Here is a 27,041-nt window from a genome sequence, read left to right as displayed (position 1 = left end):
CAGCGGGATGTGGGAGAAGAAGGGGAAAGAGGCAGACACCTGGGACACAGTAACACCTTAACTGGTATTGCAGGTCAAAATGATCATTAGCCAGAAGAAGGGAGGAAGAGAGATTGAGGCGGAGGGCCCCGAGAAGGGTGAAGGCTGGCGGGGGACATGCCTGGGGTACAAGAAAGCTTCAGTGAGGAGTAGAGGAGGCGGGCCATGTCACAGATGGCCTTGAAGACTTTATTTAAGCCGGATGGATGGCCAGGTTGCTGAGTGGAGGGGGCTTAGGGCCGGCAACAGCCAAGACATCCTCGGGGGCTGCTGACCTAACCCAGGTGAAAGAGGGTAGTGGCTCAGACACCCAGGTGTTCCTGAGGCCAGGAGAGAATCAACAGCAGAGATGTATAGGCAGTGAAAGAGTCAGGGTGGAGAAGAGAGGAATCAGCAGGAAGATTCAGTGTCCCCTGGGCCTGTGCTTTCTGCCCAGCAATCTGAACAGCCAGGAGTTCCCCACTGAGGGGCCAAGGCCAAGGGCACAGCGCAGCCACTATGTGGCCAGGCAAGGGCATGGGGTCCTGCAGGCACAGCTGGGGCATCCCACCCAAAACCCAGGAGACCAGAAAAGAGTTCGCTGTTATCGGCCAACAAGGAAGGACCTGAGGTCAAGGCTTCCCCTCCTCCATGAGCTTGAGGCAGCCAGATTCTGCAGGGTGCTGGGGTGCTGTAGGGTCTACCCCGAAGGCCCAGCCCCTGCCAGGCTCTGCCCCAATGCCCACAAACTGTCCAAACTGGGCACAGCGTTGCTGGTCGGAAAGCTTCCCCAGGACCCCACATTCTTCCAAGACCCTCGTACATTAAGTGGTTGTCCTTGGCCGAGACACAGGGTAGGTGGGAGGGCAGCTTGTGCCTGGAGCCGGTGCTGGCTTCCTCCCATGGATCCTGGGTCATGATGTCCTGAAACATCCTCTCTCTGGCTGGGCACTCAGCCGGCAGCAATAAGCACACACTGCCTGATCAATACTTTGAATGCACTTGGGGCCCCGCTGTGAAAAGGAATCCCCTGGTGAGCACTTTCATAAATTGAAAAATTTTTCTGAAACTGAGTAATCCTGCCCAGCTATTAAATCCAGATTTCCGCAAAGTGAGAGTAGAAAGTGCTTACATTTCGATGGTGACCTGGATCTCCGAGCACCTCCCAGATGCGTCCAGGATTCCCGGAGGCAGCAGGCGGTACCTGCCAGCACTGGGACTGCACTTGCAATCTTTGCTGGGACCTTGGTTTGAAGTCAGAGCTTTCAAAAACAATCAGAATGCTCCGGGCCCAGGAGGCGTGGTATTTTGTAACCACTGTGTTTTCCTGGCCCCCTGGGCATGGTTAACTCAGCAGGCTCATGGCTGCATCTGTCACTCACAGCAATGTGACAACCAACGGGGAGGCAGGAGCAGGTGCTTCTAGGTGCTTGAGGGAACTGAGCACCTAAAGCTGGGGCAATGTGCCCAGGGTCACACAGCCAATTAGTGACAAAGCTGGAATGAGAACCAGGATCCAGAACTCCAGCCCAGAACTCTCTAACCCCCACACAACTTCACTCAAAAAGGTGACGTCACCCACCAGGCTCATGTTTCAGGAATGAATTCAGTTGGTGGCTCTTCTTGGAGCCGATGTGTGACCATGGCAGGCAGTTCAGCCTCAGGCCCGCCCGACCCTGCAGGCTCCCCCCCCCATCGTGTCCTTGAGCGAGCAACAAGCTGGGGCTGCGGGTCCCACAGCCTTGCCACCTGCACCTCTCCCAGATGTGTCCCACAGGCCCTCACCCCAACCCCAAACTGAAGTCACCATCCCCTCCCTTCCTGGTGTCCCTCCAGAAGCCTGGAAGTGGCCCTCGTGCTGGCTGCCTCCCTTCCCCTCCAGCACTGACCCCTCCCCCATCCCCATGTTTCACAGCCTAAATACTTGTCTTTCTTTGTCCTTCTGTCCCCATTGTAGTTCAGGCTTTTGTCACTTCTCACTTAGATCATGGAGTGATCACCACCATCAGCAAAAACATCATGCCTGCCTCCCCTTGGGCATTTACTATGTGCCAGGCCCACAGCTAACAGCTTACCATGGACTAGCTCATTTAACCTTCAACAAAGGTAGAAACTGAGGCTTCAGACACGTTCCCAAGGTCATACAGTTGATAGGAGGCAGAGTTCAGGTTCTCCCCGAGGCCTGGCTGAAGCTTCCCCTCACCCCCACCTGCCTCTGGGGGTCCACCGGTACTCCCTGTCCCGCCTCTAACGCGGCTGCCAGAACGATTTGTCTGGCACCCAGGTCTAAGCCCGTCCCTCCCCTGAACAGAATCCCATGGCTCCCTGGTGCCCACGAGACTGAGCTGCCGCCCTCTCACAAGGTTCTTGAAGTCTGACCCCACCTGCCGACCTATCACGTCCCTTTGTTCCCAATCTGCCCACAGGTGCCCTGCACACCCTCCACCTAGTGCTTCAGGCCCTGCTGGTCTCCCTTGTCCAGGTCTGAGCGCACCCACGGGAGCCTTCCAGAGGCCCCAGCCAGAGGGCCCACACACACCCATGCAGGTACCCTGCAGCTCTGCCTGATGTGGGGTTGGTGGTGGTCAGTGAGTTGGCATTGCCCACACAACTTAGACCCCCTTTCTCACTGTCTGCCTTGGTCTTCAGCAGAACCAGAGCCCGGTATGTGCTCACAAAGAAGGGCTTGCCTGACACCAAGGCCCACAAGCCCCTGAGCTCAAGCTCAGGGATTTTCACCAGGCTCTGGAAAAGAGTGGGAGCCTCTGTCCCCATTTTGCAGATGTGGAGACATAGGCTTGTCCAAGGACATTCGGGTGTCAGGGACAGAGCTGGGCTCGGGAGCGCATCTTGACAGACAGCCAATGCTGGCCCATGTGGACAGAAATGACTGGTTACTCTGCAGCAGGGCATTTTGGAAAGTAATTCCAGAACACCAGCCAGGGTGCAGCATAGACCTGGAGGGCTCAGGGTGATGGTAGGGGACTTGGAATCAGGGCTCAGTTCTGCAGACCACCCTCTTGTATTCATCTGCCAAAGAACATAACCCTTCCTGACAACAGTCTATGTCATTCTGGCCCAAGAATCTGGGCCTCTGATGTCCAGCAACCAGCAGCTAGAGGGTCCAGGGGGCAGGCAGGCAAGGCAAGGCCAGTGGGAGTGTTGATCGTCTGAAGGCCCTAACTTTTGCAAGGGAAAGAGTTTCTCTAAACTAATCAGGGTAGCCATCGGGCTCTCTTCCTTACCCTGCTGAGCCTTGAGGTGGGTCTAGGAGACATCCCCAGGTTTGGAGCCCACAGGCCCGGGACACTCTCTGAACCAACCCCAGGTGGCCAAGACACCAGGCAAAGGTAGGTGTGCGTCAGGGTGGGAAGGCCCCAGAGGCCACTCTGGGACCTGCTGGGGCTGTAAGCCAGGCTCCCCCACGCCGAAGCCCCAGCTGAGGGTGGACACCCTGAGAGAACAGCCCAGGAAACGGGAGGAGGCGCACACAGGTCCTACCTCTTGCCGGCCTTCCCCAACAGTTCCGGAAGTGTGCAATGGAAGGAAGTGCTCTCCAGGCCCCCATTCCACCCCTCCCTTCTTGGGGCCCCTCTCTAAGAAGCTCACCCCATGCCTTGACTTGAGCGTTTAACATAAAGGATGCTATTTTTGCAGGTTTTGTGGTTTTTATTCCTTTGAACCATATCCAGCCCATCTTACATCACAATGCCATGCTTTACTTGGTATCAGATACATCAGCACTCATTGGCATTTGGAGAACTCGTTCTGTAGTTTTATAACAGTTTTTAGTTGTCTGTGATAATGTATTCTCTGTTTCCAATTGTCAGTATGGGAATCTTTTCCCCCAGCCTTTCAATTTCTGGGTTTGATTTTTTTTTTTCTGTATTGTATTGTTTCGGTTTGTTTTTATTTATTTCTTTGTTTTCTTTCCTTTTTTTTTCCTTTGCTTTTGAAAGTTGTTGTTCCTTTGGTTATGTAGCCCCTCCCAGTTGCTGCTTGTTTATGCATCGTTTGTGACTTCTTTTGACTGTCAGTGTTGAGCCAGTCTTGCCAAGAAACAGTATCAAGTATTTTCCTATTTCTCTACTTCTTGAAAGAAAAAATTTTAATTAAAAAAAAAAAAACTCTTAATGGGAACCTGGCCCTGTCTGTCTTCTCTGTTCTGCAGAAATGTTGAAGGAATTGAACCAGCAGCGCAGAGCGAAAGCGTTTACAGACCTGAAAATTGTTGTTGAAGGCAGAGAGTTTGAAGTCCACCAAAATGTTCTAGCTTCCTGCAGCTTGTATTTCAAGGACCTGATTCAAAGGTTTGCCTTCCTTCCAGCTGTGGTCGGGTCTGTTCCTTTGTAGGACGCTTTTGTGTCGCTTTTCTCCTCCCCTCTCTTGCAGGTTCCTGAAGCGTGACTCCCTGTCACAGAGCCAGTAGCCATCTCTCCCCCTCCTCCCCCTCCTCCCGAGTGCCCTCTCACACACAGCCTCAGAGCAGCCACTGCCCCCGGCCTGCCCCACGCAGCTTTGCTGGTCACCGGGGGCCACTGTCAGCAGTAGACGACACCCCGGCCCTGCCCCGAGGATCCCGAGTTCTCAGTGGCTCACAAGCCCTCCCTGAGATTAGGAGGACTGTAGACTCCACGTAGGCTCCACTTTAAGGGACCACTGCACACTGTCCCCACTGGTCGAGCACGGGGTCCCAGGCACCGTCATCACTGCTGTCGATAGTGAACTTAACGCCAGGAAAGCACATCGACCAGACCGTCCCCCGCTGAGGAGCACAAGGTGCCGTTTTCCACAGCTCGAGTCGGGGAGAAGAGACTTGTAGCCAAATCCTCATTCACGCTGCATGCCTTGATACTTGTACACTGAGCCTAAACCGGCGTTGTCTGAGCACAGACCACGTGTGTCCTAAACACGGTCTCTCTCAGCCTTTGCTCCCCTGCCCTCTGCCCTCTGCCCTCTGCCCCGGCTCTTTCTACCTGAATGAGTTTTAATGGTGCATGAGCATCTTTTTTTTTTTTTCTTCCATTTTGTTGATTTTTTTAATTTGTCTGCTTCATACCCTCGCAAACGAGTCAGGGGCCACCTTCTAGCTCCTTAGTGAGGGAGAGCAGCCGAGGGGGCCGGCCCAGGGTAACGCTCCTGTCTCTCTCACCCATCAGCAGATTAATGCCGCTGCTCATTTTGCCTTGCAGCCTCTCCGGGGCGGACGCTGAGCCGGGACTGGGCTCAGAGTGAGAGGACAGGACCTCTGCTTGCTTCCCAATGCTGTGTTTGGACTTGCCAACTAACCCCAGAGTGACTGTGTTTTGTTTCAGGATGGCACACTGGCTGGCACCTCCTTTCCAATCTGTTGTGTCCTTTCACTTAGAGCTGAGCTGCCCGGCGTGCAAGCCCCGCCCAGCCACACTGGCCCCAGCCATGCAGGACGGGGCAGGCTCTTTGTGACTTCCAGTCTCATGGACAGCTTGGGTCTCCCGCCCCCGGTGCTTGGGTTCTCGCTATCCAAGCACAGGGGTCAGGGGCATGAGCTCTGGGGTAAAGGGGCACGTTCAGTGGCTTCTTCAGGCCAAGGGAGGTCTTTGTGCTGCCATTCTTGGCAAATTCTGGTACTGGCAGTGACCAGCATCCTAGGGCCTTGGTCCCTGCTACAGACCAGCTGGAGAGCACAGAGCGGGCAGGATGCAGGGGCAGGTTGGTACTAAGCGATGGCCCAGCCCTGGGCTAGAATGATGCAGGCAAGAGGAGCACAAGAGCCATTTGAATGTCTTCAGAGACCTTACATGCAAAGCCAAACTTGTACACAGCAGAGAAGAGGACACCACTAGGTGGGAACCCAAAGTAGTGAAGCCTTCTTAGGCCAAAAAGAAAGAGGAAGAACATTCCAGGCAAGGGGTGGGTTGCTTGGAATGGTCTGGAATACAAGGAATGTTCTAGAATGTTCTAGAATGCTCCAGACAGGGGATGGGTTCCTGAAATGAAAAGCTGGGACAGAGACTGTCATGAGCAGTGTGGAGGGGAATATAGCCTTCGCAGAGATGGGTGTGAGCTGGGGTGAGATAGGCAGGCAAGCCCTGACCCCTGGGGCTAGGGCCCTGGGCTTGGTCTGAGGATGTGGGGGTCATCAGGAGCAGGGGATGCTCACCTGAAGATGAAAGAACTTGGGATGTGCCTCGGTGACCCTAAGCGGAACTGATGGGTGCTAGAGCCAAGAGGCAGTCACTGGAAGGGAGAGGGCACCCCACTGGGAGCTAGGAGACCTGGGTTGTACACCTGACTCTGCCACTTGTCCTATGACCCCAGGCAAGTCACGTCCTCTCTCTCAGGCCTCGAGATTTCTCATCTGTAAAACAGGAGGTTGGTTCAAATGACATCCAGGTTTCCTTCCAGCTCTGACATCCCAAGGTGGCGGTAAGGGGATGGGCATGGCCGGGCCTGCAAAGGCTTCCCGTGTGCAAGCCCTAGGACGTGAGAATGGTGAGATCACAGGGTGGAAGGTGGGTCCATGGACCAATGTCAGGGCAGAGCTGAGGGAGTGATGAATTAAGCAGCTGAAGGATGTCCAAGTAGACACATCTGGTAGGCAGCCACATCGCAGGGTCTGAATCCAGACAGGTTGAGGCCCGGGGAGACTCCTTCGGCATACAGGAGGGCACTCAGGGAGGAGGGAAGGCCGAAGCCAAGCCCAGAGACCCCCTGTGGTTGAAGGTCACAATGCTAATTTGCAGCCATTTCAACCTTTTACTTCCCTCAACTTGACCTTGGTGCACATCACCATTTCTGCCCATGGCTGCAAAAAGAGTCCTCTTGTGGGGAGGAAAGTGGACTCGCTACGGAAAGATGATTTCCTTTCTGGCCTTGTAAAATTCTGGAGAAGCTCACACTCTCGCGGTCAGGGGACGGTTGACGTCACCAGGCCATTTCAGTCTGTGACCCTGGAGACTTGGTGTATATCAGCCAGGACGGCTCAGCGAGAGAAATGGGGCCCTGCCCACTGAGCCCGAAGCAGGGGCTTCCCTCTCGGGCGTCTGCACTACAGAAACAGAGGGAGTGGGCACAGTCTGTTTGTGGAACATGGTATCCTGGTCCTTACCTTTATGAGGGTCTCAGTGAGCACTGTCAAGGGCGGGTGGCTGTCCCAGGACCCGCAGACCCAGAGGCTCAGGCTGGACTCCTTTCCACCTCCGTCCTGGGGCCAGTAATGTGTTCACCACTCCAGCCCAAGCAAGGACACCGTCCCAGCCCCCAGCCTCAACCCCGGTGTGGACAACCTCACCCGGGGCCACAGGACAGACCTTAGGGAAACCAAGTCATTTGGTACTTTTCGCTCAGCTAACAAGCAGGAGCCCTTCCTGGGTGCCAGGTCTGGCCGGAAACGCTAGATGAGATGAGTCTCTGCCTCGAGGAGGCCCACAGCCTGCCAGGGGGAGCCTGTAAAGAAGTGTGAACAGGACAGCAGACTGAGCACACAAATGGGGTTTAGCGGCTCACAGGCAAAGCACCTAACTGTGGGAGAAGAGGTGTTCAGGGACAGCCCCCAGGGAGTGGTGGCATCTGGTGTGGGTTTTAAACAAAGAAGGGAATTGGCCGGGCTGGTGAGTAGGACAGAGCCACTGCTGGCAGAGGAGGGAGAGAGTGAGGCCGGTGCCGGAGGTGGAGCCGGCTCGCAAGGCTTTGCAGGAAGCCCGGAGGGGCCACGGTCAGATCTGTGTTTCATAAGGATAACAATCAGTGAGCGGGAGAGCAGGATCTCAGTGTCCTCCCCTGACCAGCTCAGCTGCCCGTGAGCCCCGGGGCCAGGCAGATGTCCTGCCCGGAGCCCCCGTTCTCCAGGCCCCAGGCCGACTCCCCACCTTTGTCCACGTGTTCTTTCCTCACATGTGCACGTACCTTTAGTGTGGCTGCAACGGCTTCTTTCCACTAGTCTTCCCTGATTGGATTTCAAACTCCTTTTTCCTCTGACGAGGACAAGACCCAGCCCAGAAGGAGACTTGTAGAAATGTCTAATGTCATCCTGAAAATCCTCCCACTAACCCTGAGAAGCAGGTGCCATTAGTATCCCCATTTTACAGATGAAGAAATTGAGGCCCAGAGAATTTTAAGTAAGCAAGCAGGTCCGGGATTGGAATCAAGGTCTGACTCCAAAGCTCATGCTTTTACCACCCGTTCGCTAACCTGGAGAAGAACAAAAATGTAGTCTTTATTTGTGCATGAAGTCTATAAGGAAAGAAAGTGAAACTTAGGGTTGACCATGTAGTCAGATGGACAAGGAAAAAGGATGGAGAGCCTGTGTGTGTGTGTGTGTGTGTGTGTGCGCACGCGCGTGTGTGTACATGTGTGTGTGCTAGAAACACTTGTAAACTGGACATCAGATCTGCCCAAGAGAAGACATAATCCCCACCTAAAACAGGTCCCTAAGTTGCAGACACTTGCCCTCATCCAAGAGGAGGCCATATCCTCTGGAGTGAGGAGCACCGGAGGAGACTCCGGGAGGCCATAGGGAAGCTCGGAGCAAAGCTTGTGCTGAGATCCCCGGGCCTGACTCGCCATCCCTTTGTTGCCCCATCTGAGTCCCTGCGACAATCAGGGGTGAAAACACGGCAGGAAGGGGAGCTGCGGCTTTGCCTTTGGATAATGTGAGGGATAGACTGCTGCGTGACCACCACACCTCTCCTGCACCCAGGCTGGTGGGGGACCCCAGCAGGACTGAGTGGGCTGAGCCCCAGGTTTCAGGGACTTTGAGCCGACTAGAGCTAGTGGGGTTCCGTGGTTGCAATCTCCCAAGTCCAGAGTCGCTTCTCAACCCTGCTGAGCAAGACCTGGGTCTGCTCTGGACTTTTGGGGAGCCTACAAAGAAGTCCCTTCACTTATCCCCAGAAGCCAAGGAGCCCTCAGGGTCCACTTGTGCCATGAGAGGCATTGGCTGCACCCCTTTGCCGGGTAGGCTGTGGGCCCCATCACAGAGGACAGGGGGCTGTCCTTAGAGATAGCAGAGGGAATGCCCTCCCTGCCAGTACTTCCGAACACGACCACAAGCCTGGGTGTGGGAGAAAATGTCAAGCCCCAGAGAAACTTGCCCCCTCATCATACCAAATAGGACAGAGACCTGGCATTCTGCCTTCTAGCTGAAACCCTCATCTCAAAAAGTCTGTTGGAGCCAATGACTCATTCGAACTATATTCTCTTTTCATATTAAATAAAAACAGATGGTGACATTGATTTGTCCAAGGTGCTTTTCACAAGCCCCATGTATAGGCTCTGGGCTTCTCCATCTTTCTCACCAGGGGAAGCTAAAGGGATCTACCTGAGTGGCATAGAGTCCAGATGTAGGGGAGCCCAACAGACTTTAACACAGTAGTCAGGCCATATGCTGCCTTTCCCCTCCTTCCCTGTGGGGTTGGGCATTTGTGGGTGGCAGTCTGCCCCCTTTCCTGGCAGAACAGAGAGGTGTGGCCAGAAGACCACATAATAAGACGAGAGATTCACAGATCTCGAAGCCCAGCAGAAAAATTTAAGTCAGACCCATCGCCAAATCACCATGGGTGGGCCAGGGCTCACCCAGTGAGACTAGAGTATGCCGTGTCTGTGCCCTGGAGCAGGAACATGCCTGAGCTCCTATGCATGCAGTGGGATGGAAATCACATTGGAGGAGCGGGGTCATCCTCCTGAGCAGTCAGGATGCCATCCTCAGTCACCACCTGCTCCATGACATCCCCCACCCACCACTGCCCAAATGTCCTTTGCCCAGCAGCCCCCTGCTTTCCACAGGGGGCCTCAAAGGGGGCCTGAAGGAACAGCTATAGCCATGCATTATAGGGACAGTGGTTCTTGCCAACCCTGGACGGCACCTGCCATGGTCAACACCCCATGTGCCTCCTCACATTGTCCCTGTACTCCTTGGCCATGTGGGCACCACTCTGTCCCCAGGACCCTCTCCCTGGCTCAGAATCTGGGTGGGACAAGCATCTCTCAGAAGCACAGCCATGCATGTCCCATCAGACTCATCACTCAGGGCCGTGGACTCCCCTGATGTTCCACCTGCCCAACACCCCTCCCCACAGGGTGATGCTGAGGGTTCTCAGGGTCACATGTCACATGGACTTCAGTGTGTGTATGTGTGTGTGTGTGTGTGTACACAGCTGAAGTCCACCCCAGCTCTTCACTGAACTGGAGCTTGTCTCCTGGGTGGACAGGAAGGCTGGCCTGAGGTGGGCGCAGCAGTGGCTGGGGACCTTGGGAGAATGTGAGCAGCCCGACTTTGGCCCCATAAGCCCTGCCCTGTCTGTGGCCCAGCAGGACCTCTGCAGAGCATGCAAGGTGTGAGGAGGAACGGCCAGGCAGTGGTATGTAGGAATGAAGGCAGAGGCAGCAAAGACCGAGTAAGAGGTTGACCAGATGGCCCCTGAGGCCTGGGGTGTTAGATTTCTGTGGTTTCAAGTGATCACATAATGAACTAGTTTTATACTGAACAAAGTTACCCAAGCATGAAAATCTATCCAGACAGCAGAGGACTCGGTGTGTTAAGTCACTTGAAAAGTCACACACACTGTGTATGTCTCTGAGTTTGAGAAGAGCCTCTGCCAGCACCGTTCCCTGTCAGCTTTCCCTCCAGGCCTGGAGGCAGGGCTCCGCAGGCCTCCATCAGATGAGCCATTCCGTGGGGAGGGCCCAGCTTGGCACCCTGGGAAGGGTGGCAGGATCACAGCTACATCTGTTCCCTGGCCCATCATATCGGTGTTTTAAAAGCGCTTGGTGGCCAGGCCTAACTGGAGAGAATGTGGCTCTCGTGGTCGCATTTCAGAGTCTTGCGGGGAAGGTGTTTTCCAGCCTCTGTCACATAAACTTTCCATGGGACTTCAGATGCCATCCAGTTCAACCCTCTTGTTTTGCAGAAGAGGAGCCTGAGGGCCAGAGAGGCAAGGTGGCGGCCTGTCAGTGACGGGGCGGGGGCACGCAGGTCCTCTAGCTCCCTGCCCACACAGGAGTCAGCCTCCCTCTGGGGCTAGCCTGCTTACTTCCGGACGCCTCCACTCCCTGGCTGCCAGCCACGGGGGCACCCAAGGGACCAGTCACGAGAGTCTCACCCCAGCCTCCTCAGGACTGGGGGGGAACACAGAGGTCATTTCCCAGCCACGTGGCAGAACCCGGCCTCGGGCAGGACCAGGCTCCGTGCAGGAAGCAGGACCGGTCAGAGTGGCCGTGGTGGGGCACCAAGCCAATCATCTCTGAAAAACCTGCCTCCTGACTCTTAACGCTCTGGGTGTCTTTCCTCCTGGTCACTTCTGTGGCGCTGTTATTTTTGCCTCATCTTATCTGTTTCCTTCCAGGTGCAGCTTTAGGGCGCGGCTGCCAGGCCTTAGGAGCCTTTGCAATGGTTTTGTATTTCTGTAGACACCAGATATAAACATATTTATATATTTGTGTCCCTCCCCTGCTCCCCCCAGTTCACAAGCCCGACGCACACTCTACACGCAGGCCACTCTGACCTCTGACCCCGTGTTCCATGTGGCAGGAGGGCCCCGCCCCGGGCCAGGTCCCAGGTCATGGCTGCTGGCTGTCTGTGGCGGAAGTCCTTGGTTGTTCCCCTTCCCCTCCCCCCCCAGCTCTAACCATTCTGTCCGTCTATCTTGTCTCGTCCTCAGTTTCAAAGCAATGTCATGAAGGGCTTCCTTTCCATGCCTAAAAAAGGAAACAATATGTTTTTGGAAATAGGTGGGGTTGGAGTCAGGGTTCCGGGACGGCTTGGGGCGATCGAGGGACGGCTCAGGATCGGCTGTGTTCAGGGCCGGTTGGGGGCCTCAGTCACACCAGGGGCTCTCCCACTGGAGGCGGCCGGGCCCCGGACCCGCCGGCCTTGTTTGGCCGAGATGCCCGGAGCCGGAGCCGGCAGTGGGGCGGAATCGTATTGTTTCCCTTTGAGGCCAGTCCTGGTCCTCGTCCCCATCCACAGCTCATGCTTTTTGATTTGCATCTTTTTTTGCATGGACATGCCAAGTAGTGATAAGCAGGGTTTTCTGTTCTTTTGGGCGTCTCTGGTCAGACTCTTCTCTTTCAGATCCCGTGTAAGGTCGTTAGGTTCAGGCGTGTCATTGCCGTGTCCCTTGAGTCCTAAAATGAAGGGCGTGACCGAGGCGTGCAGGGAGATCTAGCCCTGTGAGGAGGCGGCGCTGTGGCCGCGGGGTGGCAGGTAAGAACACCCTGGTCTCTGTGCCTAGGTCGGTGCAAGACGGCAGCCAGTGTGGCCGGGAGAAGCTGGAGCTCGTCCTGTCCAACCTGCAGGCCGATGTCCTTGAACTGCTCCTGGAGTTTGTCTACACGGGCTCCCTGGTCATCGACTCGGCCAATGCCAAGACGCTGCTGGAGGCCGCCAGCAAGTTCCAGTTCCACACCTTCTGCAAAGTCTGTGTGTCCTTTCTCGGTGAGCCTGGGGGGTGGGGAGAGCATGGGTCGCCTGGAGGGAATAGCACGGGTGGGCAAAAAATTTGTAAGCAGTGAGGATTCAGAGGGAAAGTCTGTGTGTCCACCTCAGGGTGGAGCTGGATTTCACAAGGCAGCTTGAAGATGAAAATTCAGATAACTGCACCCCCTGGCACAGACCTGGACGTGTCCAGGCTAGAATCGCCGATAGCCAGATCTCGGGAGAGCCTGCCAGACTGATGCCCGGTCTAGAGGCCAGGTTGGGTGAGGCTGAGGCCCATGGGAAGTGGCGGGTGGGCATATGAATGGTGTTACTGCTGGTGTGATTCTAAAATGGGAGCCTGTCACAGTTATAGAAGACACTGGAAGCCTCAGCGTGGCCCTTGCCCCCAGCCCAGGCCCAAGCTCTAAGGCTCACAGGCAGTGAGGATGCCTCCAAGCCCGGTACTGACACTCCATACCTCACGCTCTCCGTCCTTCTGCTGGGACCTGCGGGAGCAGAGGGAGGTCCCAGGACAGGAAGCATGTGACAGGGCAGAGGAAAACCTGGAAGGTACACCCACAGCTCCAGGGATACTGGAAATGGTCTTGTGGGGACCCTGGCTGCTAAAGGCAGGTCACAAGGACATGGACTTGGAGAGGGATCCAGAGTGTCAGGCGATAGGAATGGAGGGCCACCCTTCCAGGGCCCTGTGGTCAGTGGTCCTGTGCTCTTGCCCCCAGAGAAGCAGCTGACGGCCAGCAACTGCCTGGGGGTCCTGGCCATGGCTGAGGCCATGCAGTGCAGCGAGCTCTACCACATGGCCAAGGCCTTCGCGCTGCAGATCTTCCCTGAGGTGGCGGCCCAGGAGGAGATCCTCAGCATCTCCAAGGACGACTTCATCGCCTACATCTCCAATGACAGCCTCAACACGAAGGCCGAGGAACTAGTATATGAGACCGTCATCAAGTGGATCAAGAAGGACCCCGTGGCCCGTGCACAGGTAGTCCCCCACCCCACCCACCCCTTCTCCCTGTGTCAGGGACATAGTGCAGGGACGGCGTCTGGAGCCAGGGTGCAGGAAGGTGGAAGAGGCAGGACGGCCTGGTCAGACCATCCGCGGGGTGTATGGGAGCCCCGAGGCCCGGGCAGGGGGAGGCTGGGACTGCCACTGTGGGCAGCAGAGAAGCAAAGGGAGGGATGAGAGATGAGGGGTCAGCTGCCAGAGGGTTGGAAGGGCTGTGTCCCACCTGAAGGAGACTCAAGCCAACGAGCGGCTGCAGGGCCCTACAGGGCGAGGTTGGTGCCCCAGGGCCCCTGTGAGCTCAGACCGGGCAGGAGGAGACCCCTCCCCCAATGCTCCGGTTATGGAGAGGGTGGAGGGCACCTGGACCAAACAGAAACCACGCCGGAGATGGGAAACCACTGCACGCATCACAGGAGGGAAGTCCCTCGGAGGGGACAGCTGGGGAAATCGGAGCCAGGGTCCAGGGCAGAAGGAGAGGAGGGCAGGGTCCCCGGAAGGATTCCAGGATCCCCGGAATCAGAATTCGATCACAACCCAACAGGATCTTTGGGCCAGAAAGCACGTGCTGAAGGCCTTGCTCAGAATGGGACTGCCTTGGTTCTCACATCTGAGCACCCCCCACCCCCAGGAATTCGTATGGACACAGGTAGTTCTCAGGAGAGCTCAGAGTCCACCTGGAAAGCAGCACAGGAGGCCAGGGCCCACAACACCCTGAGGCAGCTGAGTGATAGAAGACAAGGGAACTTCATTGCGTGTGGAGCGGGAAGCGACACAAGGGAGGGAGGGGTGGGCCAGGCGCTGGCATCGGTAGCGCGGGCCCTCCACCCTGGCCCAGCCCCTGAGCCCAGGAGAAGGGTGTGCTCTGGTCGGATGGGGAGGGGGCAAGATTCATTTCTGGAGAAGGCCGTCAGGTTGGGCAGCTATAATAGAGACTGCCCAATGCACTAAGACCCCCAAATCTGTCTCCAGCCCAGACCTCCGAGTGTCGACTGCACACCTGTGGCCAATGTCCCTCAAGCCCCTCTAATTCGTAAACCCCCAAAGCTACACACCTTCTTGTGTTGCTTCCTTCCATTCCACCCATTACCCAAAACAGAAGGCTGGATACCTCCCACACCTTCCACATCCATTGGGCCACACACTGCTGTCGCTTCGTCTCCTCACTCCCTCAGGAGAGGACCGACTTTCTCTCCCCATTCAGGACCCAAATCTCACCAGCATCACTGCAGTCGTCTCCCACGCGATTGCCCTGCTCCAGTCTTCCCCACTCCAAACTCATTCTGACCCTGCCGCCTGAGTGAGCGGTCTTCCTAAAGGACACGTTGGATCGTTTAATTTCTTTGTTTAAAGCCCCCGTGAGCTCGTCATCGACTCTGCAGGAAACACCACTCGGGCCTTGGCAAGGGAAGCATAGGGGTGGTCAGGCTCTGGCCTCCACTAACTTCTCCAGTCCCCTCTCCCCTGGCCACCACACCCGCCGCAACAAAGACCGTTTGCACCTGACAAGAATAAGCTCCAGAGAATTCCCCACGTGCGCCGATCTCCCCACCGTTCCCATGCCTCTGTGTTTGCTTTTGGCGTCCTCCCTCCTCTCTGCCTGAGGCCTGCAGAAATCTGCGATCCTTCCATACCCAGCTCAGGCATCATCCACTCCTGCACTCCCAGACCCCCTAACTGTACTCCTCCCTGGAGCCCCACTAGTGCCTTTTATGTAATGGATCCTCCCCCCCCCCCATTTTACTGTGTACACCTGAAAGTCAGACACTGGGTCTTCCTGGGCTTTGCACCCCCAATAAGGAGGGTCACCAATGATTTGTTGGATGAAACTAAAGCTGAGCAGTGAGCAAAAGGTTTGCCAGGCAAGAGGGATTTGAGTCAGTCCACGAAAAGCCTTCAATGCAGGTGAGAGGGGCCAGGGGCCAGGTGCCGTTGAAGGGGTTTGTTGGCACTGGGGAGATGCAGGTTCTGACGGGGGTGACTGTCAAGCTTCACGGTCACCGTCAGCCTTCCCTGGCCGCCGCACCTGTTTTTGACTTCCTGCCCCACGTGCGGCTCACCAGGGATCAGGATGCTGGTTTCAGCCCCCCTGCAGCCTGGGGTGAAGCAGACGCCCGTGAGCTGGGCGGAGGCAGGAACGAGGTGCCGAAGAGGCAGACGGACGGTTCGCCCCAGGGTCAACCGTGGCACATCCACCTCCCCCGTTCCTCTCCTCTGGCTGGTGGGAGCCCCGCTCTCACCGTCTAGGCTGGGCTGAGCAGTGTCTACACTCTCAAGCCAAATACACACTGGAGTGCCCCCTGTACAGTACCACACCCCTCCTTCCTGTCTTCCCAGTCCAACTCGGCAGGGGTGGCTCCGTCCGTGTAACCTCGGTCGATCCCGTGTCTCCCCCACCCTGCAGTATGCCGCAGAGCTCCTGGCCGTGGTCCGCCTCCCCTTCATCCACCCCAGCTATCTGCTCAACGTGGTTGACAACGAGGAGCTGATCAAGTCGTCAGAAGCGTGTCGGGACCTGGTCAACGAGGCCAAACGCTACCACATGCTGCCCCACGCCCGCCAGGAGATGCAGACACCCCGAACCCGGCCCCGCCTCTCCGCAGGTACCGAGGGACATGCCCCGAACTCCCCAAATGCAGGTGCCATAGGGTCAGCCCCACTCTGGGTGGTCCCCTCCAGAGGCACCAGGCGCAGAGTCTAACAGCGTGGGGATGTGTCCGAAGGCCGTGCATCTGTATCCCTGCAGGTGTGGCTGAGGTCATCGTCTTGGTTGGGGGCCGTCAGATGGTGGGGATGACCCAGCGCTCACTGGTGGCCGTCACCTGCTGGAACCCACAGAACAACAAGTGGTACCCCCTCGCCTCACTGCCCTTCTATGACCGAGAGTTCTTCAGCGTAGTGAGTGCCGGGGACAACATCTACCTCTCAGGTGAGGCCCCCCCAGGGCTGGCTTGGGGACCAGGCAGGGACTTCCTAAGGGCTCCCCTCCCCACACCAGGGCTAAGGAAAGCCGAGGCCCAGAAGCCTCTACTTTGCAGGTGAAGTCTTCTCTTCCTGCCCCGGGGGCCGGGCCTGCCTGGCCGTGGGCCCCGCCTCACTCCCTGCTCGCTCTCTGGACCTCCCGTACTGCTCACAGGTGGGATGGAATCAGGGGTGACGCTGGCCGATGTCTGGTGCTACATGTCCCTGCTCGATAACTGGAACCTCGTCTCCAGAATGACGGTCCCCCGCTGCCGGCACAACAGCCTTGTCTACGATGGGAAGATTTACACCCTCGGGGGACTTGGCGTGGCGGGCAACGTGGACCACGTGGAGAGGTAATGAGGCCACAGTCACGAAAGCTAAAATCACTTTGCTCCTCCACCCCAGCACCAACCTGGCCGAGGCCGACTGGAGACGGGGCATTTAGAGGGTGATAGTCCTAGGCTCTTCAAACACGGCAAAGGGAGAGGACCGAGGGTGGTGAGAGGGAAGCAGGAATGATGACGGCTGGCCCAGCCGCTGAGATGGGGCACTCTTGTCCCGTTCAGGGGTCAGACAAGCTGGAGGCATAGTGGTGCAAAGGCACAGGATGGGCGCGGCTGGCCTGACCGGGCAGCTAGGAGGCGCACTGGCACTGGAAGTCCCAGCCCAGAGCGGCGCTGAGACATGGGCAAAGCTGCAAGCAATGGCCCAAATGTGTGCCACATCAGTGGCTGTGACTCCAGGTCCCTGCCGAGCGGGAGGTACCACACCAGGGAGCCCCTTCCTCCCTCTTTCCCACACATCCCAGGAAACCTGCTTGCCACACGGGGAACAGTCACTGCATGCAGGTCTGGCCAACCGTCTGGAATTCTCTAGAATACAAAGTAATGGGCCGGAGAGCCATGCGTGTAAGCCTGCCCTCTGCTGGAAATCCCAGGCTGGCTTCCTCACGGAGGCCCATTTAAAACTGGCCACGCGTAGTGTAGGGATCCGGAGGAGGCAGAAGGGGCATAGGCTGGAGGTGGGCACTTCGCAGGGTGCAAAGACCATCTTTTCCTTTGAGCTGGAGCCCATCCTTGCAGAGGACGGACACTGTGGGGAGAAGCCACAGAAAGAGTTCAGGAAGGCTCATGAGTCAGCAGCAAACAGAGGAGGCCTCAGTGCAGTCCTGCCCTGTGAGAAACTAGTGCCCAGAGAGCCACAAGTCAGACTGAGCTCCTCCCCAAGGACCGGCCCAGGAGGTCACAGCTCCGGTCCCCAGAGCTCTTTTTCCACATCCTTCCCACGTGCTTGCCCACCACCCTTGGCCCACGTCATCAGCTGTCACAGAATGCACATCTTCCCGTGCGGCAGCTTTCTGCCTGTGGACCCTCACGTACCCCTCGATTTGTATTTTTTCCCTCAGTGGCTAATTGGACACTTGACAAATGTTACAGCAAAGATAGTTTCAGAGTGAGACGAGCTCTGGATATTCACTGTGGGCTTTTAACTCCCCCAAGTGGAGCCAGAGATGGCTCAGTAACAACATCTAATTGTCATATTGATTTGGAGATAATAGGGAATCCCTGTGTGGTTATGAGGATATTAATACTGCTGTTGAACCCGGGTCACCCCTGATGCTGACAGCCTTCAGTGGGACCCACTGCACGGCCATCACGTCCCAAGCCTTCCAGAAGCACCAGCTCCCAACCGTTTGTCATCCAATAATAAACACATGAAAAAGGAGACATTTTCTATGTAGGAGTAAACTGAGCTAGACCTGTCATCCTGTCTTGCTTTTGTCAGCTATTTTTAATCTCCTAAGATGCTGATTACTCATTTTGCAAACTTATACTTGTTGATAAATACAGGGATTTGTTCAAGGATCAAATGCACGAAGAAGGGGGACAGGCTCTGCTCCCCCTGGGCTCAAGAGCAATTCTCCAAGGCCTGGAAGCAGCCTGTACTGGCCTTCCCTGGGGGCTGGGCCTTCGTTCCACTGTGAAATACCTGCCCGCTCGAGCACAGTGTGAGCAAACCACCCCGGGAACTTTAGGAGATGGGGAGCCCCCCAGGACAACAGGGTGCCCGGAGCCCTTCCTCAGCCCTCTGGTAGACCTCTGGGTGGTATGCATACCAATGGGGTGGAGGACACAGGCAGAGGAGACGCGCACTGCTTCCCAAGGAACGGAACGTAGCTGGAGCCCCTTTGGGCAAGGAATTTCTGTGCCACATGGTGGCGATGAGAATTCAGGGTGACAAGAAGGTCAGGGTAATGGGGACAGACACGAGGGTGCTTTGTTCCCCAGAAAGCGCTAATGGTACAAATTGCTCTTATATTGATAATGAATGAGATATATGGTACATTATAATTATATTACATTACTGTATTACAGGAATAGAGCAAGATTATATAATTATAGATTAAAACAACAGTGCCATAGACAAACCTGTATTATATCATTATATAAATAACTGGGTCTAATACTTCATAGCAATATATCGCACTAGCTGTGGTTACCGGATAAATGATAGCAGAGTACCTCACTCCACAGGGTCATTTGCATGTCATTAGCATATCCTTCTCAAGCAGGAAGCTGACAGATTGAGCTGACGGAGGGCTTGTGGCTTGGCAATCAGCCACCTGGAATAACAAACTCTCGGGAAATTCGCATTTGGCAGAATGTGCCATTATACCGAAAGCCTGAAGACAGCCACATAATCTTCCACTGTCACCCAGCTCTTCTGCAGGAGCTCTTTGGATCTCTGCCATATTGGCTTAAAAAACAGATATCTGAACTTCTGACACTGTCCAAAAAGACACTTACTGCATTGCCTATTAAGCCACAGATCATTCGACTGGGGCTTAACTGAATCAGCGCCTGCTGCCCTGTAAGGTACTTCAGCCACTTCTCAAACCCGGAGTCTTCCCAGGCACAGAGCTGGACGTCCCATCCCTGTCCCCTCATCCCTGTCTCAGAGCCAGGAGCACTGGCTAAGAGAGGCCATCTTCTGGATCACTAAGCTGTGACTGTGTTATGGCCCGTGTCCCAGGGAGGCTGCTGGGAAAAAGTGGGCCCTGTGTGCTTCCCAGGAAAGTTGTGCTGGGAAAAACCCAGCCCACAGCGGAGGCCCCACCTTGGGTCCGGAACACGCGAAAGAGCCATGTGGTGAGCGGTAGATGGGCCACCAAGTGGAAGGTCCAGAGTGAATGCTGGTGAGACCAGCCCTCTAGGAACAATTAACAGAGACGCCGAGAACTGAGATCCAAGCTGTCCAGGAAGACCTCAGATACCCCAGTTCCTTGGCTGATCTGCTCCATCCCCAATCTCTCCCCATCAGCTGCTTCCTGTCACTTTTGTCCCTGCCTTGTCCGGTACTCGCACTCTATCACTTCTCCATGTTCTTACTTTGCCACTTTGTCCTGTAGTACACGTGTCACAGATCTGTTCAGCCCTGACTCGTCCCCTTCTCCACGCCTACCCCCGGGGGCTGAACACTGGTGGAGAAAATCCCACCGTCCAGTAGATTGGCCCCATGACAAAGTGAAGTCGTCCAACGAATACTGGGTCCTTCATGCTGGAGGGTCCTGTCAGCGGTTTCTCTCGCTCTCAAGAGCGTGTGGTTCTCGTCTCCTCCTCCCCAATCAAGGCTCTGAGCCCACAGACTCCAATACTCCTGCCGGCACTGACTCCTACTTCACAGAGAAGGTGGAGCCCTCGATCAACAACTCTCTGGTGTCCCTGCCGTCACTTCTGCATATGTGCTGATGCTCACGCCATCCTTGCCTTCCTCTCTCCCGCCCACACGGACACCACTTCCCTCTCCACTCTGGACCCTACCTGCATCTCCCCACCAGGAGCCTCCTTTGATCAGCCCTCCCCTCTCTTTCATATATATTTAATCTTTTTCTTATCCATTTGGCCTCCTTCCTGTCGGCACATAAACACAAGTAAGCCCTGCCCCCTAAAATTAAAACAAAACCCGTGGTATGCCGTAGCCCATTCATACTGACTCCCAAGAGGTGACTACTACCTTTATAGGAATTCTGCAAGCCAGTTGTTAGCTACAGGTGTTATTAAAAATAAAATCATATAAACTTAGAACTAAATAAGTTACACTAAAAACAAAGGAAATCCATACTCAAAACTCATCACTGCTTTTTTTTTTTTTTAACTATATTTTGCACTGTCTATGCTGTGGAGGTGATATGTCCACTGTGTCTGTATATGGGTATATGGTGGATATTCTGACTGGCAGTGTCCTCTTCCCAATGCCACGTTCAGCCATGAGCCATCGGTAGCTTGAAATCAGCCAAGATGAGAGGATTTACATCACAGAAATCAGCAAGTGCTTACATATCAGGACTCTTTTCCCGTAGCAAGCTTGTTTTTAAACATTTCTCAGCATACCACCGACAAAAGCCATCTCTTAGCTCCACATGCCTTCTTAGGTCCCACCTTCTCTGCCCCTTTCCCAGCTAAGTTTCATCCAAGAGAAGTCTCCCCGTCGTGTCTACTGCCTCCCTCTCATTCACTTCGTGATTCACAACTAGCTCTTGACGAGAGCGCCGGGAACCCGTCTGGGACTCCTTTGACCTCCTGCCATATCCCCCACCCGTGGAGCTGTGTGCCCCCTGTGCTGCCGCCACTTCCCCGAGGACCCCCTCAGCTCCCCTCTTAGAGGCCAGCATTTCCTCAGAGTGCCCTCTGCTCCTCAGTCTCACTCTTGCCTACGCAGCCCCTGTAAGCTCCTCTCCCTTCAGTTTCCAGCTCTGTGCCAACAGCGATCCCACGGCTGCACATCTAGGCCACAGATCCGTATATCCAATGGCCCACTGCACATCCCCGGTCTGTTACCCACAGATGCCTTAAACTCCCCATGAATAAAACAGAAATCATCACTCTCCTCCAAACTCCCCAACCTCGATTCCCTGTCCCCCGGGTAGCACCCCCTCCATCCGACTTCCCAAGCCAGAGACCCTGAGTCATCCTAGGCGACTCCACCTTCCTTAAGGGCAACATCAGTTCATGACTGAACCCTGTCAGGTCACCTCTCCTGTTCCCACCTCCTCTCATCCTTCCCTGGTCCAGCCCACTGCTTTCCCAGCTTCCAGCCCAGAGCCTGGGTACACAGGAGATGCTCAGTGCAAAACCGTCTGACAAAAGGGTACGAATGAGCTGGATAGAAAGGGATACAGGGGCCTAGAAGCTGGGGAGCTCTGTGCGAGCAGAAGAATGGAGACCAGAATCTGCACAGAGGCAAGAAAGAGCCCACTGGGGTTCAGGAGGAAGGCTGAGAGAGCTAGTTTGGGCCAGAACCTAGGTGATCTCAGGCTCTGCCAGTGATGCCAAGGGCAGGAAGCAAATGCTGGTGCCCCTCCCCGGCAATGTCCACTGCCTTGGTTGTCGCCCCTGCTCTGAGCAAGGCCCATCTTTGACACGGGGCTCTTTTTCTCCTCTCTCGACAGGTACGATACCATTACCAATCAATGGGAGGCTGTGGCCCCTCTGCCCAAGGCCGTGCACTCCGCAGCAGCCACAGTGTGTGGCGGCAAGATCTACGTGTTTGGTGGTGTGAACGAGGCAGGCAGAGCCGCAGGCGTCCTACAGTCTTACGTTCCACAGACCAACACATGGAGCTTTATCGAGTCCCCAATGATTGGTAAGAACCAGCTTTCTCCTCAGTCTGGGGCCAGTGCAGCATCCCCACCTCACTGTTTTATTTGTCTCAATATCTTAAGCCCAGAGGTCGAGCTAAGGCTGCAGACCCATGGCTGGGGGCTGGGAGGGGGAGGCAAACCCCAGCCCAGGTGTAGCTGCTGATCCCACTACCTGGACAGAGGGTGAGCTAGTCCGTGTGCCAGATGCCTGCTGGCCCCGGGCCTTGTCCTGGGGTTAACCAGCCACACTGGAAGTCCTTCCAGAGCCCTTCCTCTGGAGGGCCTGCTGGCAAAGGAAAGGGTGGGGAGGGAGAGGCCAAGAAGAGATGCCCTGACCTGCCAGCCCTGCTCTTCTCACAGACAACAAGTACGCTCCCGCCGTCACCCTCAACGGCTTCGTTTTCATCCTGGGCGGGGCTTATGCCAGAGCCACCACCATCTACGACCCTGAGAAAGGGAACATTAAGGCAGGCCCAAACATGAATCACTCTCGCCAGTTCTGCAGGTGAGAGGCGGCAGTAACTCGGCTAGGGTTGGGGAGGCGGAGGGCAGGGAGGGAGAGACGACGGGAGAGGTTTGAGCACAATAGCGATTGCCCGCCATTCGATGACCAAAGCAATTCCCAGGCCCAGAGAGGCAGCCCCCTCCAACCACAGGTATGGATGTTAGTGCCAGGGCAGAGTGGGAAGCACCCAAGGGCAGCCCATGGCCCACAGACCCAACCCTGTGGCTCCAGCTGACCCATCTCAAAGCCAGAAATGGAGGGCTTCCTACAGGCACCAGCCCCATGTCCCTCGAGGCCACACCTCCTGGGTGCTGTGAAGATAGCTCTCCCCCAGGACCACCTGGCACATCCATCACAGACAGGAGGCGGTGCCAGACCAGAGCCGTGCGATTCCCTGCATGGGACAAGTGGCTTTTCAAGGAATGCTCTGAACCAGGGAGCTGTACAAGGCACAGCTGACTGGGCAGAAACCCACATGGCCCAGCCCCCACAGGAAGAGAGGGGTCACTGTCAGAGTGTGCTTGGTTCCCAATCTGCCTGGTCCCATGGCCCAGAAAAATTAATTAACTTGGGCAGTGAGACAGCAGAGCCTAATCTTATAGCCCCATCCTTTCCTGGGCTAAGAGGAACAAGGTATGAAAAGGGGTCCCAGAAACCCCATTTTCAACATTTCCATAGCAGATCTTTCCCAAAGATATCTTGTGCCCATGCAGAGGTAATCACCAAATCCTCAGTGCTGGTGTAGCAAAGCTAGAAAAGTTGTAACCGACAACTAATGTGTCAGATGACCTTGGACAAGTGACTTCCACTCTCTAGGGAAGTTCTCCTATTTATGAAACAGGAGGTTGGACGAGATAACTGCTAAGTTCCTATTAGCTTGGAGATTCGACAGCCTTTCTCCAAATGGTGGCAGTGCAGAAGGCCACTCTGACCACACTGTCGGAAATAAAGACAACTGGAGTTTGAGCACGGCTTATGGGGAGGATGCCTGTGCCTCATCTGAGACCAAAAGTGGGCACAGAAAGACTTAATGCCTGTGAGGAGCTATAACCTGGGTCTTGCAAGAGAAGCAGGGTAAAGATGGGCCACAAAGGGGAGAAATGTGAGGGGCCCAGGTGGCAAGGAACCACAGGGGATAAGGCTGGAAACTTCAGGTAAGATGTCTGGACTGACATGTTCTGTCCCAGGCTCAGAACTTCAGAAAGAGGTGGAGACTTTGAAAGGGTATCTGTTCAGCTTCAGGGAACAGTCAAGAACACATGGCCAGCAGCTGAAAGGAGGGAGAAAGCAGGGCTGGGGACGCGGACATAGCTGTACATGTGACAGGGTGGCTGAACCAGACAGTAAGACAGTAGTACGTGCAAACAGGAGCAGGATGCGGTGTTCTCACAATGGGAACAGCTGACTGAGGCGACAGCACCAAGGCAGCATAGCCTCTTACAGGAAGCTAGCCCAGGCTGCCGCGGTAACAACCCTACAGAGGGCGCACCAGCCCTCGCGGTCGTGGGTGGGCAGCAGCATCGGGTCACTCGCGTTAGGCAATCATAGCAGGAAGCTCTGGCTATGAGCGCCTTGGCAAGGGCGAACTTCTCAGTCAAGTAGTCAATGTTCAGCTATGGCTTAGCTCCTAATTATCCTGTCTGCTATCATGCAGACGCATGTTCTCGTCCCGATTTGAGCAGTACGAAGTCTCTGTGTGGACAAGACAAGCTGCTCAGCAGACACTCGGCGAACTGATTTGAGGGCTGTACACAATCATGGCTGTTCTCCTAGCTGTCTTTAGGCCGTCTGGCAGGTCCTGGGATGCCCAGCATATGTGTCACTCACAACACGGAGGGTCGTGTGAGCACGCTACCCATCCTGTAGACGGGCCCTACAGGAAAGGTGTTTTTCTTATACCAGCTTGGGTCACAGGGCAGAGAGTCTTGCACAAGGTGGGAGAGGCAGCTTGCACCAGGACAGGGTATTAAGAATCCATCTCCAGGTCCAAGGTGGAAACTAAATGGCTAATTCTCTGCCCACCCCCACCCCCCCCCCCACTTTCCCCAACAGCGCCGTGGTGCTTGATGGCAAGATTTATGCAACTGGCGGCATTGTTAGCAGTGAGGGGCCTGCCCTGGGCAACATGGAAGCCTATGAGCCCGCGACCAACACGTGGACCCTACTCCCCCACATGCCCTGCCCTGTGTTCAGACACGGCTGCGTTGTGATAAAGAAATATATTCAAAGCGGCTGACATCGGCAGAAAGCCCACGTCGAGTCTGGACAAGTCTGGTGAGGCAGATGCTACTCACGGTGATCAATGTTCAGCAACACCAATAAGAGGCCGATAGACACAATCGAAGAAATCACTGCGCTAAACATTTTGAATACTCTCTACATTGAATGTAGAAAATCATCCTCGCCTTTGGGGGAAACGGGGGCATAGCGCTCCGAGCAGCAGGAACCACAACCATCCGAGGAGCTGGGCCGAGGGCTGGGGGGGGCTCCTGCAAAGGCACTTGCTCTGAACGGAGGCGCTCACTCTGCCCGGTGCAATAGAGTTTCACATATTTTTTCAACTGGGAGAGAGAAGCTGATTTTTCCTTCCTGCAGAGCAAGCTTGATCCCTACACAACCATAGATCAGTTATCCTATGACAATATTAGGTGTCAGGCTCTCTTGTAATAAGATCAAAGTGTCCTTATCACTTTGATTCCTACTTTTGTTTTTAACCAATCTACACTTTTCAGTGGCCGAGAGAAGAGAAGGGACAATACTGTGCTGCACAAGGCCTAGGAGGTCCCTGCTGGTTCCTGCTGGGCTGAGGACGAGTCCAGCTGCCCATGCAGAGCCAGATGTGGCTGGAGCCACAGCGCAGGGAGCAGCCTAGGGACAGCTGGGAGAACCTTTGTCCTTCATGGGTTTCTCTACCTTGTTTTTGCTGGAGGACAGGTGACCGTGCTAGCTTTCTCTTGTCCGATATGAATTATTTAGATTTCCAAGGCATTTTCTTGATAAACAAAAAGGCTATTTTTAAGTACTGAGAGAAGGAGGAGGCCATGAGAGGGATAATGCAGGAATTCCCAAAGCTCTTCGCAGGTAGTGCCAGAGTGGGGCATTTGCTCTAATTTTTTCTACGTGCAGAATAGAGGATCTCTCCTGGGTGGGGGTGAATACCCCCGTTTTATTTTTTAAAAAATGTAACTCCCAGACAGCCCCATTAAGAGCTGTGCCTCATGGAGGCATTGTCAAAGAAGATTCTGTTCTAGAAGGAAACCAATTCTGGCTCATGACACCAGTCCAGCTCCCTCCATGAGGTCAAGCTGAGGACCCAGGCCGGGTAGGAAGGGAGGAAGGGAGGGAGGGAGAATAAATGTCTACAAAGCACAGGAGACTATTTTTGATATTTATAGCTATATATTAAGGCACCTGCCACAAGAGCTCTCAGGATAGGGACAGCCTTCGTAGACGAGCCATGACAGCCACGGCCTGAGGGGCATGAGCAGAATCACTCCTCCTGTAGCATTTTAACCAGAGAAGGGGGAGCCAGGAGGGAGGTCACACCGTGGCTCATGAGAGAAAGGCCTTCCTGCCAGTCCTCAGACCCTCAAACCTCACGCGGTGACCAGTTTCCATTCCAGGGCAAGAAGAAAGCCGCCACCACTGCGCTTGTTTAGTTGAAGTTGGTACCAAATACGCATTCGCCATTTTTATATCTGGGAAGTCAACTTGCCGTCATTTCATAATAAAAACCATTTCTAAGGAGAAAAGGACAGGACAGGACGTGCTTTCCATCTTTCGGTATTTGATGACACAAAATTCCAGTTCTAATGTCGGGCATCAACTTCTAGCACTACAAGTGTGGCTCCCACTTGGACAAGATACCGAGCTTCGTTTATGCAGTTTTTACTATTATTTATTCTTTTAAAAAGTAATAAGCACAAAACTACATACGTTGTATGTCATTTAAAGTATTTATGTCAAACAGGGTGCAAGTGTGAACCCAAGGACCGGAGCACAAATCTCTAACTGCCTGGGGCAGGGCCGATGTTAGCGTTGGCGTGCGTCTGCCTCCAAAGGAGGCGTTAGTGGTCAGCGAGACTCAACACAGACGACATTGAAATTCCGCTTCTCTCCTCATCTATCACACTGGAGCAACACTGGCTATTTCTGTGAATGATACAAAACAGGGTTCTCTGTAATGGTATTGTACATAGTATATGTTTATTGTTAAGTTCTTGTTATATTATAATAAATATATTTATAGATCTAGACTCAGAAGCCAGTGGAATGCCTTTGTGCGCATTGATGGCCACAGTGATGAGGAAGTCCATGCAGGCCTGCTCCTGCTCTCACACATCAGCTGTCTGGGCTCTCTCAGAGCCTTTAGTACAGGTCTTGATGATTAGAAAGGACAGGACTCCTTGGCAAGGGAACCCGCAGACCAACTCTGCTCTACTAAGGATATCCACACGAGGCTTGCCCGGGGGCAAGGGATGACTGCTCACTCTCT

At 54.9% G+C, this 27,041-nt stretch overlaps 1 protein-coding gene across 1 annotated transcript in view; it reads left to right on the top strand.

Annotated features, from left to right (window-relative positions):
* KLHL29 (kelch like family member 29) overlaps window positions 1-25,799 on the top strand; it is a 143,264-nt gene extending 117,465 nt beyond the window's left edge. Inside the window, exons 4-12 of the mRNA XM_042982421.1 lie at window positions 4,190-4,328; window positions 12,231-12,433; window positions 13,156-13,415; window positions 15,841-16,039; window positions 16,183-16,365; window positions 16,573-16,753; window positions 21,850-22,043; window positions 22,402-22,546; window positions 24,599-25,799. Coding sequence (XP_042838355.1) covers window positions 4,190-4,328; window positions 12,231-12,433; window positions 13,156-13,415; window positions 15,841-16,039; window positions 16,183-16,365; window positions 16,573-16,753; window positions 21,850-22,043; window positions 22,402-22,546; window positions 24,599-24,782 — 1,688 coding nt within the window. The 3' untranslated portion in view covers window positions 24,783-25,799. The remainder of the gene's footprint in view (window positions 1-4,189; window positions 4,329-12,230; window positions 12,434-13,155; window positions 13,416-15,840; window positions 16,040-16,182; window positions 16,366-16,572; window positions 16,754-21,849; window positions 22,044-22,401; window positions 22,547-24,598) is intronic.
* Window positions 25,800-27,041: the final 1,242 nt, after the last annotated feature.

This window comes from Panthera tigris, chromosome A3, assembly GCF_018350195.1.
Source record: "Panthera tigris isolate Pti1 chromosome A3, P.tigris_Pti1_mat1.1, whole genome shotgun sequence".
Lineage (NCBI taxonomy): Eukaryota > Metazoa > Chordata > Mammalia > Carnivora > Felidae > Panthera > Panthera tigris.
Note: the sequence above shows the minus strand (reverse complement) of the source record. Positions and strands in the feature narration are given on the sequence as shown.